Source organism: Lolium rigidum, chromosome 1 (assembly GCF_022539505.1).
Source record: "Lolium rigidum isolate FL_2022 chromosome 1, APGP_CSIRO_Lrig_0.1, whole genome shotgun sequence".
Taxonomy (NCBI): domain Eukaryota; kingdom Viridiplantae; phylum Streptophyta; class Magnoliopsida; order Poales; family Poaceae; genus Lolium; species Lolium rigidum.
The window spans coordinates 346,485,386-346,496,736 of NC_061508.1; the positions used below are offsets into that span (position 1 = coordinate 346,485,386).

Below are 11,351 nucleotides of genomic sequence, written 5' to 3' on the forward strand. Positions count from 1 at the left end.
CCACTATCGAGCATAAATACTCCCTCTTGGAGTTAAGAGCAAAAACTTGGCCAGAGCCTCTACTAATGACGGAGAGCATGCAAGATCATAAACAACACATAAACAATAGATTGATAATCACCATAACATAGTATTCTCTATCCATCGGATCCCGACAAACACAACATATAGTATTACAGATAGATGATCTTGATCATGTTAGGCAGCTCACAAGATCCAACAATGAAGCACAATTAGGAGAAGACGACCATCTAGCTACTGCTATGGACCCATAGTCCAGGGGTGAACTACTCACTCATCACTCCGGAGGCGACCATGGCGGTGTAGAGTCCTCCGGGAGATGAATCCCCTCTCCGGCGGGGTGCCGGAGGCGATCTCCCGAATCCCCCGAGATGGGATTCGCGGCGGCGGCGTCTCCGGAAGGTTTTCCGTATCGTGGCTCTCGGCATCGGGGTTTTCGCGACGAAGGCTTTAAGTAGGCGGAAGGGCAACGTGGGGGGCCACACGAGGGCCCCACACCACAGGTCGGCGCGGCCAGGGCCTGGGCCGCGCCGCCCTATGGTGGCGGCGCCTCGTGGCCCCACTTCGACTCCTCTTCGGTCTTCTAGAAGCTTCGTGCAAAAATAGGACCCTGGGCGTTGATTTTGTCCAATTCCGAGAATATTTCGTTACTAGGATTTCTGAAACCAAAAACAGCAGAAAACAAAGAATCGGCTCTTCGGCATCTTGTTAATAGGTTAGTTCCAGAAAATGCGTAAATACGACATATAATGTGCATAAAACATGTAGGTATCATCAATAAAGTAGCATGGAACATAAGAAATTATCGATACGTTGGAGACGTATCAATGCCCCGGTGGTTCATCCCTGCATATTTTAAGAAGACTCAAGCATCTAAGCTTGGGGATGCCCAAGGCATCCCCTTCTTCATCGACAACATTATCAGGTCACTTCTAGTGAAACTATATTTTTATTCCATCACATCCTATGTTCTTTACTTGGAGCGTCGGTTTGTTTTTATTTTTGTTTTGTTTTGAATAAAGTTGGATCCCGCCATTCTTATAATGGAGATATTATGCTCCGATTTTTCATATGGAACACTTGTGTTCTTAATTGTGCTTTAATGTTCATGGCGAAAGCTTATTGCTTCGTTAAATTGCTATTTGGTTGGAATTGGAAAATGCTGCATATGGTTTGGTAAATTTGGCAATTGTTTGAGCTCTCATAGATCATGTTTAAGCTCTTGCATCATGTAGTTTAATCTATTAATGAAGAACTACCGTAGAGCTTGTTTAATTTGGTTTGCATGATTGTTCTCTCTAAGTCTAGATATTTTCGGGTAAAGTGTTTGAACAACAAGGAAGACAAGTGTAGAGCCTTATAATGCTTGCAATATGTTCTTGTGTGAGTTTTGCTGTACACTGTTCATACTTGTGTTTGCTTCAAACAATCTTGCTAGCCCAAACCTTGTACCGAGAGGAAATGCTTCTCGTGCATCCAAACACCTTGAGCCAAACTCCATGCCATTTGTGTCCACCATATCTACCTACTATGTGGTATTTTTCTCGCCATTCCAAAGTAAATTACATGAGTGCTACCTTTAAAATTTCATTCCTCTACCTTTACAATATATAGCTCATGGGACAAATAGCTTAAAAACTATTGTGGTGATGAATATGTAGTTATGTGTCTTAATTCTTATAAGTTGCTTGTTGAGCGGTAATCATGTTTTCTGGGGACGCCATCAACTTTATCTTTGTTGGATATCATGTGAGATGTTATGCATGTTCGTCTTGTCTGAAGTAAGTGGACTTCACGATCAAATGGTTTGAGTATGCATATGTTAGAGAAGAACATTGGGCCGCTAACTAAAGCCATGTATCATGGTGGAAGTTTCAGTTTGGACATACAACCTCAATCTCTTATGAGAATATTAATCGTTGTTGAATGCTTAAGCATTAAAAAAGAGGAGTCCATTATCTCGTTGTCTATGTTGTCCCGGTATGGATGTCTAAGTTGAGAATAATCAAAAGCGAGAAATCCAATGTGTGCTTTCTCCTTAGACCTTTGTACAAGGCGGCATAGAGGTACCCCTTTGTGACACTTGGTTGAAACATATGTTATGCGATGAGAATCCGTGTTTCCGAGCTAAGTAGGACAAGGTGCGAGCACTATTAGTACTCTATGCATGAGACATGCAACTTGTAGGAAGTATTATGCATAGCACATATGAATTATTACTACCGTTGACAAAATTGTTTCTATGTTTTCAAAACAAAAAGCTCTAGCACAAAAATAGTAATCCATGCTTCCTCTCGCGAAGGGCCATTCTTTTACTTTATGTTGAGTCGAGCTTTACCTACTTCTTTCTATCTTAGAAGCAAACACTTGTGTTAAGCGTGTGCATTGATTCTTACATGTTTACTTATTGCACTTGTTATATTACTCTATGTTGACAAATATCCATGAGATATACATGTTACAAGTTGAAAGCATTTGCTGAAACTTAATCATCCTTTGTGTTGCTTCAATGCATTCTACTTAGAATTTATTGCTTATGAGTTAGCTCTTATGCAACTCTTATTGATACTTGTTTGAAAGTACTATTCATGAAAAGTTTTGCTATATGATTCATTTGTTTAGTCATTATCTTTGTTAGCAATCTTTTGTTCAGATCACTCCATTCATCTCATATGCTTTACAATAATGTTGATCAAGATTATGTTGGTAGCATGTCACTTCAGAAATTATTTGTGTTATCGTTTACCTACTCGAGGACGAGTAGGAACTAAGCTTGGGGATGCTTGATACGTCGCAAACGTATCTATAATTTCTTATGTTCCATGCTACTTTTATTACAATACTTGAATGTTTTATACATACTTTACAACATTATTATACCATTTCCGGCACTAACCTATTAACAAGATGCCGAAGTGCCGATTCGTTGTTTTCTCGTTGTTTTGGTTTCGAAATCCTAGTAAGGAAATATTCTCGGAATTGGACGAAATCAACGCCCGGGGGCCTATTTTTACACGAAGCTTCCGGAAGACCGAAAGGGAGACGAAGTGGGGCCACGAGGTGGCCGGACACCGGGCGGCGCGGCCCGGTCCCTGGCCGCGCGGCCCTAGTGTGTGGGCCCCTCGTGACGCCCTTTGACCTACCCTTCCGCCTACTTAAAGCCTCCGTCGCGAAACCCCCTGTACCGAGAGCCATGATACGGAAAACCTTCCAGAGACGCCGCCGTCGCGAATCCCATCTCGGGGGATTCAGGAGATCGCCTCCGGCACTCCGCCGGAGAGGGGAATCATCACCGGAGGGGCTCTACATCATCATGCCCGCCTCCGGATTGATGCGTGAGTAGTTCATCCTTGGACTATGGGTCCATAGCAGTAGCTAGATGGTTGTCTTCTCCGCTTGTGCTTTCATTGTTATAGATCTTGTGAGCTGCCTAACATGATCAAGATCATCTATTTGTAATGCTACATGTTGTGTTTGGCGAGATCCGATGAATAGAGAATATTATGTTAAGTTGATTATCAATCTATCATATATGTGTTGTTTATGTTCTTGCATGCTCTCCGTTGCTAGTAAAGGCTCGGCCAAGTTGATACTTGTAACTCCAAGAGGGAGTAATTATGCTCGATAGTGGGTTCATGCCTCCATTTAATCCGGGACAATGATGTAAAGTTCTAAGGTTGTGGATGTGCTTGTTGCTACTAGGGATAAAACATTGATGCTTTATCTAAGGATATTTGTGTTGATTACATTACGCGCCATACTTAATGCAATTATCTCGTTGTTTACAACTTAATACCGAAGGGGTTCGGATGATAACCTCGAAGGTGGATTATTTAGGCATAGATGCATGCTGGATAGCGGTATATGTACTTTGTCGTAATGCCCTGATTAAATCACATAGTAATCATCGTTGATATGTATTGAATCTTTATTTGTCAATTGCTCGCATGTAATTTGTTCACCCAGCATGCTAATTATCTTATTGGAGAGACACCTCTAGTGAACTGTGGACCCTGGTCCATTCTTTTACATCTGAATACATTCTACTGCTTTTACTGTTCTTTGCAAACAAACACCATCTTCCACTCGATACGCTTAATCCTTTGTTTTCAGCAAGTCGGTGAGATTGACAACCTCATCGTTACGTTGGGGCAAAGTACTTTGATTGTGTTATGCAGGTTCCACGTTGGCGCCGGTTTCACTGGTGTTGCGCCGCACTACATTCCTCCACCAACAACCTTCACGTGCTTCTTGGCTCCTACTGGTTCGATAACCTTGGTTTCTTTCTGAGGGAAAACTTACTGCTGTGCGCATCACACCTTCCTCTTGGGGTTCCCAACGAACGTGTACAACTACGCGCATCAAGCACACAGTCGTGGGCGTTGTGGCTCATCTGTAATAAGCTTACAATCGAGAAGAAAGTGATTAACCATCCCACTGACGTTATTTATAATTCTTGCAGCTAGTATAAGCTGGAAGATTAGGGACAAAGAGGGGATCTGCTGGATGATCAATAAGCTTAGAGAGCTATACTCTGCCCTTCGCCCAAGCAACTGATGCCGTCGTCGCCACCTCCTGTCACGATCGGGTGCTCTGCCAGGAGCTGTTGGTGCTCCCCTGTGTGTTTTTCTTCTCTTAGCCCCTGCCTCCTGTTTTGGCATGCTGGCTACATTTTCTTCTTGTTCATCTTGGCTAAGCTGTATGCTGCAGCGTGTGTAATAACCCTGTTTGAACCTCTCCAGGCTTTATTAATTTAAAGTTGGGCTTATTAGCCTTTTATCTAAAAAAAAAAGGAGAGGCCATCAGCAAAGAGGGCACGGGTGTGGGTGGCGGCGAAGCAGGCGAGGAAGTGGGCGTCGGGTATGCGTTGGAGCGAAGCGGAGGGGACTGGGTCACTAGTAGAAAACTGGGCTTTCGTCCAGGCCTTTTGTCCCGGCCCAGTATGAAGCCGGGACAAATGGCCTGGCCACGTCGCCCCGAAACCAGCTGGAGGGCACGGGGCATTTTGTCCCGGACCGTTAGGACCCTTTTGTCGCGGGTGGTGGATAGGGTCGGGACAAAAGGGTCTGAGGTCTTCTGCGGCCTACTGGCACCCCTTTTGTCCCGGTTTGAGCCACAAACCGGGACAAAAGGTCCAGGCCTATATATACACAGCCAGCCCCCCATCCTCCCTACATTTTTTTCCTTGGTGGTGAAAGGTGGAGGTTTATGCTACCTTTTTTTTCTTCATGTGCACAAGAGGTGTTTGATGAAATGTTCGTGAGGATGCCACTTGATTTTATTTGATAAGATTTCTCCTCTTTTTGGTCCTAAAAGGTTAGCAACTATTTTCTCGTATATATAGTCCACACAATACTAATTTTAGCATGGTGATTGCATTTGATACATAGTTGTACTTATGGTGCAGATGAGTCATCCATAGGTGTACGGTAACCGATGCGATCCCGCTTTCAGAGAGGGTGTGAAATCTTTCCTGCTTGTGGCCGAGGCCAACAAGTCGAAGCAAGGTTTTATTTGTTGTCCATGTCTGAAATGTAAGAATGAGAAGGATTACTCTTGCTCTAGAGACATTCAGAGCCACCTGCTTCGGCACGGATTTATGTCCAGCTATAATGTTTGGACCAAGCACGAAGAAGAAGGGGTTATGATGGAAGACGGCGATGAAGAAGATAACGATGACAAGTACCGATATATGTTCTCTGAATACGATGATACCGCAATGGAAGACAATGAAGAAGAAGGAGGTGAAGAACGAGCACAAGATGAGCCTGGTGATGATGATTTTCGTCGGGCCATTTCTGATGCAAGGATAGACTGTGGCACTGATAAGTAGAGGTTGCAGTTTGACAAGATGTTAGAGGACCACCAAAAAAAATTTGTACCCAGGTTGTGAAGATGGGCAGAAAAAGCTAGGTAGCATATTGGAATTGCTGAAATGGAAGGCAGAGGCCGGTGTGACTGACTCGGAATTTAAAAAATTGCTGATAATATTAAAGAAGCTACTTCCAAGAAAGAATGAATTGCCCGCCAGTACGTATGAAGCAAAGAAGCTTGTCTGCCCTCTAGGATTAGATGTGCAGAAGATACATCCATGCCCTAATGACTGTATCCTCTACCGCGGTGAGAAGTATGAGAATATGAATAAATGCCCGATATGCGGTGCATGCATTGCGGTATAAGATCAAAAGAGATAACCCTGGTGATGTTGAGGGCGAGCCACTCAAGAAGAGGGTTCCTGCGAAGGTGAGGTGGTATGCTCCCATAATACCACGGTTGAAACGTTTGTTCAGAAACAAAGAGCATGCCAAGTTGTTGCGATGGCACATGGAATAACGTAAGAAAGACGTGATGTTGAGGCACCCCGCTGATGGTCGGCAGGGGAGAAACATCGAGAGAGAGTTCCCGAATTTTGCAGGTGAAGCAAGGAACTAATAATTTGGTCTAAGTACAGATGGCATGAATCCTTTTGGGGAGTAGAGCTGCAGTCACAACACCTGGCCCGTGACTCTATGTATCTACAACCTTCCTCCTTAGTTGTTAATGAAGCGGAAGTTTATTATGATGCCAGTGATTATTCAAGACCCAAAGCAACCCGGCAACGATATTAATGTGTACCTAAGGTCATTAGTTGATGAACTCTTACTACCCGCGACATTAGGCCTGTTTTCTACTAGTAGGCCGGTGAAAATAGAGAAATGTCAAATAATCACTACGTGTACCTAAAGTCCCAAATAAGGGTACAAACTAATATGCTGCGGGTTGGATCTTGAAAACACGGCTCTAACACGTGACCTCGCTGTAACGAACGAGGTTGACGGATAGTTAGAATTTGTGATTTTACAATAGTTTCTCACCCTTAGGAGCAATTTTTTTTAAATTGCTGTACAAATTTGCTAGGGTGAAAATAATATAATTTGGCATATGATTGATGATTCATTCGAGGCGGCTATACTAATACTACTGTAATTGATCCAAAAGTAATAACAAAAGGATAACTGTAAGTATACTACTAGTGTACATCACTAGCTTGATCGAGCTAGCTCAGCATGAGTACGTACATGCATGGGAATGGGCCGGGCTACTCCCCTACGTAGTGTACATCCACGGTACAAGGCGCACGTACACCACGCGCCAGGCCGGCCCACGTATCAGAAGGACGGCACGACGCCGTAGCCGAAGTCGAGCAAGTACGAGGACGGCACGGCATGGGCCTCCGCCTCGGCGTCGTCAGCGTCGTTGTCGTTGTCGGCGCGCTTGGCGAAGCGGCCCTTGACCCGGGGCCGGGACTCGGCGTAGGCCTTCCTGGACGCGTACCTGATCGTCTTCTCGAACCGGCGGTTCTTCCGCTTCTGCCGGTACCGCATCAGCCGGGCCTCCCTGTCCTCCCCCGTCACCGCCACCGCCCGCTCCGGCACAGTCAAGTATCCCGCGTTGTCCACCGGCGATACCTGTTGCATGCTCACGTTGTGGATAAGTGGCGCTGTGGTGTACGGCATGTAAGTTTGTGGTTTGGGCCGGGTGAAGTCGAGCTCGAAGCTCCCGGCGCCGCCGCCGACGAAGGAGGCCTCCGGCACCACGCCGACCTCCGAAGAAGAGCCCTGGAAATAGGTAGATACGTGTCCGGTCAGCAAGTTCTTGTGTGGAAACATGCACGATGTTGATCTTAAGGCAAGCCTCGAGGAAAAGGAACTCACGCTGTGGGCGATGGAGGTGGTAGTCGTGTAGGAGCTGTAGGATGCCGGCGGCTTGGCGTTTGCGCCGATCCCGCACGCGAAATCCAGCTCCACGACGGGGACAGCGCCGGCGCCACTGGGGACGACGCTGTCGGCGTGGGGGAAGCGCTGGTACTCGAGGCCGAGGTAAGGGTCAACGAGGTCGGAGAACATGTAGTCCATCTGCTTGCCTCCCTCCTTCCCAGCCTCCACGTTCAGGTTCAGCGCCCCGTGCTCCTGCTGCTGCAGCCCGTGCTCGTGCGCGTCCTCCTCCGAACGGGCAGCGAACATGTTCATAGCCTCGGCGGCCACGGCCGCCGCCTCGGGCGACCCGATGGGCGCGACGGGGACGCGCACGTGGCGCTGCGCCAGCGGGTTGGCGTCGTGGATGTCGGCGTCGCAGGCGGCGCAGAGCACGGCGGCGTCGGCCTTGCAGGTGACGGCGGCCGGGTTGACCTCGCAGACCTCGCACACCCACACGCGCTCGTGCCCCGCCCTGGCGTGCGCCGGGCGCGCGTCGCACCCCGTGCACAGGTACCCGGCGCACGTGCGGCAGTGCACGGCGGCCGGGGCCCCCTCGCAGGCCCCACACCGGCGGCCGCCGACACCCCAGTACTTGCGCAGCTCCATCATGGTGCGATATCAGCTCCTCCTAGCTCGGACGACAGACAATGGCGGCCTCTGTGAGGCGTCTGCGCTTGCTTGTCGCGATGGTGGTGGTGGTGGTGGTGGTGGTAGACTGGTCGTAGTGGAGGAGGGAAGGTTGATTGAAGGTGCTGTTGATGGCCGGAGGGAAATGTAATAGTGGGTGGGGGACGGCGACGGGGGCCGGAGCGGTGCAACGTGGTGGGCTGCGAGCCAAGCGTAATCGGGCAGTGTGATACAGTGAGGATTTCGGAGGCGATTTGGTGCATGTGATCGACAGGGAGATTTCGGCGTCAGGTTCACTTCCCCGTTCGGCTACCTCTGTAGCTAGCTGGGTTGGCTTGGCTTTTCGGGGAAGCGAATCGATCATATCCTCGCGCTGATGATGCTGGATTACAGTGATAGATGCTCGGAGGAACAAACGGCGGTATACGTCCAATGAATCTCTTCTTCGTACATGGTACAGACCTCGTATAGTATCAATTCCCTTACCAAATACGTACTCATACCTTCCCCGAGTCGAGTCCTTATCTGTGACTTTGTTGTCCACAAAAGGTCCAAAGTTTGTCTAATGTATCTATACACTTAGATACATTCGAATTTGAACAAATCTTCAACATCCTTTTATGGACGGATGGAGTACTACATTAAAACAGAAAAATCATCTAAAATTATTGTCATTATGACGAAAACCAAAAACAATCAACATGAAGCAGTCTAAACATGCTTGCAAGAATTAGAAAAAGACATGCAAATATGCGTGTATTCATTCGGTTCTCTTATATGCTTGAATACTTCCATGAAGAAGAAAGATTTCCACACATTGAGAAAATTTAGAACACTAAAATTATTTCTCATACGGGATAGAGTAGTATAACATAATTCTCTCCATGATTTTTTTCTTCAAATGTGAGTATTTATGGCCAAGTCCGTTAGCAAGCTTACCATATATTTCTAGTACAAAGTTTAACCATTGAAATGAGGCTTCACACACCAGGCCACTTCAAATGATCTTTTAATATCACAAGTGAGAAAAATCTCATAAAATGATTTATATCATTCTCCTTTGAACATAACATTTCTGTACTTCCCAAAACCATAGTTACGTACAATATAAATTATGAACTAATTACAATATCACATATAATACTCAAACCTACCAAAATCAAATTTGAGCATTTAGAATCACATCAAGGCTTCATAGCGATAAACTAAAAGTAGTAAGATATTTAGATCTTCCCAATATTTACTTGTTTGGTTAGACCATTAGAGTTAGCGCTTAGAGACATCATTTCCAAGGAAAAACTAACTGTGTTTGATTAACATTGGAGTTGTAAATGATAAATATTGCAATGTTAAAATAAAAAATAAAATTGTTGACTATGAAGTATTGCTACCGAAGGATTGGAAATGTGTTGGAAGGGACATCATTTATCAACAATAGCTAAAGTAGATGGAGGGATGGTTTCCGGGACCACTCAACTGGGAAGGATGAAGCTACTCCAACAATTATTTTATACAAAACATTTTTACTTCTTCTGTTTCTCATACAAACTTTATTTTTCAAGCTTCGCTAATAATTTTTCGTGTATAGAACAACATTAAAAACATGCATGTGTGTGTATTATTAAAACTTAAAGTTTAGGATTATCTAACTCAAATATGTTCGTTACGAACACTACAGTTAAAGCAGAACTCCCTCTTTTTTTCATCGAAGTAGTAAAACGTGTTTAAAGTTATAGTGTCGATAATATTGGTGAAATATTTTGAACATAAGAGATCATAAACGATGGTATAATCACATTTATATACAAAATAAATTTTCCACTCTGAGATACTATATTGTGTTTATATATATTTGAATCTATTTAATATCTTCCACTATCTTAGTCAATATGTTTCAACAAAATACAAGTCTTACAAATATCATAATAATTGTTTGTCTAGTAGAACCGTCTGGATGAGTTTTCATCTCATTCTTCGGAGAAAATGAATTTGTGAGCCAACCACATGTCTGGTACGATCTATGGGGCTACTATCATATTCACACAAGAAACCAAGTTAGAACCAAACATAAAACACCAAGTTTGATATCTTGGGAGACTTATTAGTTACTCCCTCGGTTTACCATTATAAGATATTTTAGATATTTCGATGTACGGACTAAAAGAGTAAGCCTACGCACCAAAACGCATGATACTCGCATTTCCGAGAAAACCTAAAACATATTATAATTGTGAACGAATGGAGTACTAAGGTGGACTATTTCAGTGGGTAACAACATACTATCGATATCGATGCGCATTTTATGAAGCACTCGACGTCAAAATTTTCAATAGACATTGTGAAACAGTGTGAATGTGTTTGTGTGCTCATGTATTTGTGTCTATGTTGTACTCGGTTTAGACGAACCACGTTGCCTCGTAGCTAATATGGCAATTCAATTATTACTAACATTTCAACAACTATAGTTTCTCAGTTGAAAATTTGAGCGAGTAGTTACTTCAATGTGCTAGGACCATGCATGCACACGTAAACGCAATGCACGGTGATTCTCCGTCGCATGATGCGAGTTTGATTGCAGATGAATTAGCCTCGATCACAAAACATGCATGATCGACCACAAAACAAAACTGGCATACCTTAGATGGTACTCATGATTGATGATGCATTTTTGGCGCCTACTATTTTTTTTGTTCTACGGCATAGCAGTCAAAGCCAAGACCCGTAGCTAGGTAGGTGAGATGGGCGGTCTGCATATAACTTAAAGCATAGTCACATAATCTTTAGAAAACTAATCATGCAATAAATTTATGTACTAGCTCGACTCTGTTATATGCTTGTATTTATTTTCATAGAGAGATACAACTCTCTACTCCTTGAGAAAAATTTGAGCACTAAACTTGTTTCAGATATGCTGATGCAATACGTAATCCTTCTCATCAAAATCTGAAAGTCTTGAGTATTTACACG

General features: G+C 44.5%; 1 protein-coding gene across 1 annotated transcript; it reads right to left on the reverse strand.

The window, feature by feature from the left end:
* Window positions 1–6,915: 6,915 nt before the first annotated feature.
* LOC124701228 (zinc finger protein CONSTANS-LIKE 5-like) lies at window positions 6,916–8,454 on the reverse strand. The gene is made up of 2 exons (XM_047233274.1): window positions 7,716–8,454; window positions 6,916–7,619 (listed from the first exon to the last, which is right to left on the reverse strand). The coding sequence occupies exons 1-2, from the start codon at window positions 8,364–8,366 to the stop codon at window positions 7,170–7,172; spliced, it is 1,101 nt and encodes a 366-aa protein (XP_047089230.1). The 5' UTR covers window positions 8,367–8,454; the 3' UTR covers window positions 6,916–7,169.
* Window positions 8,455–11,351: the final 2,897 nt, after the last annotated feature.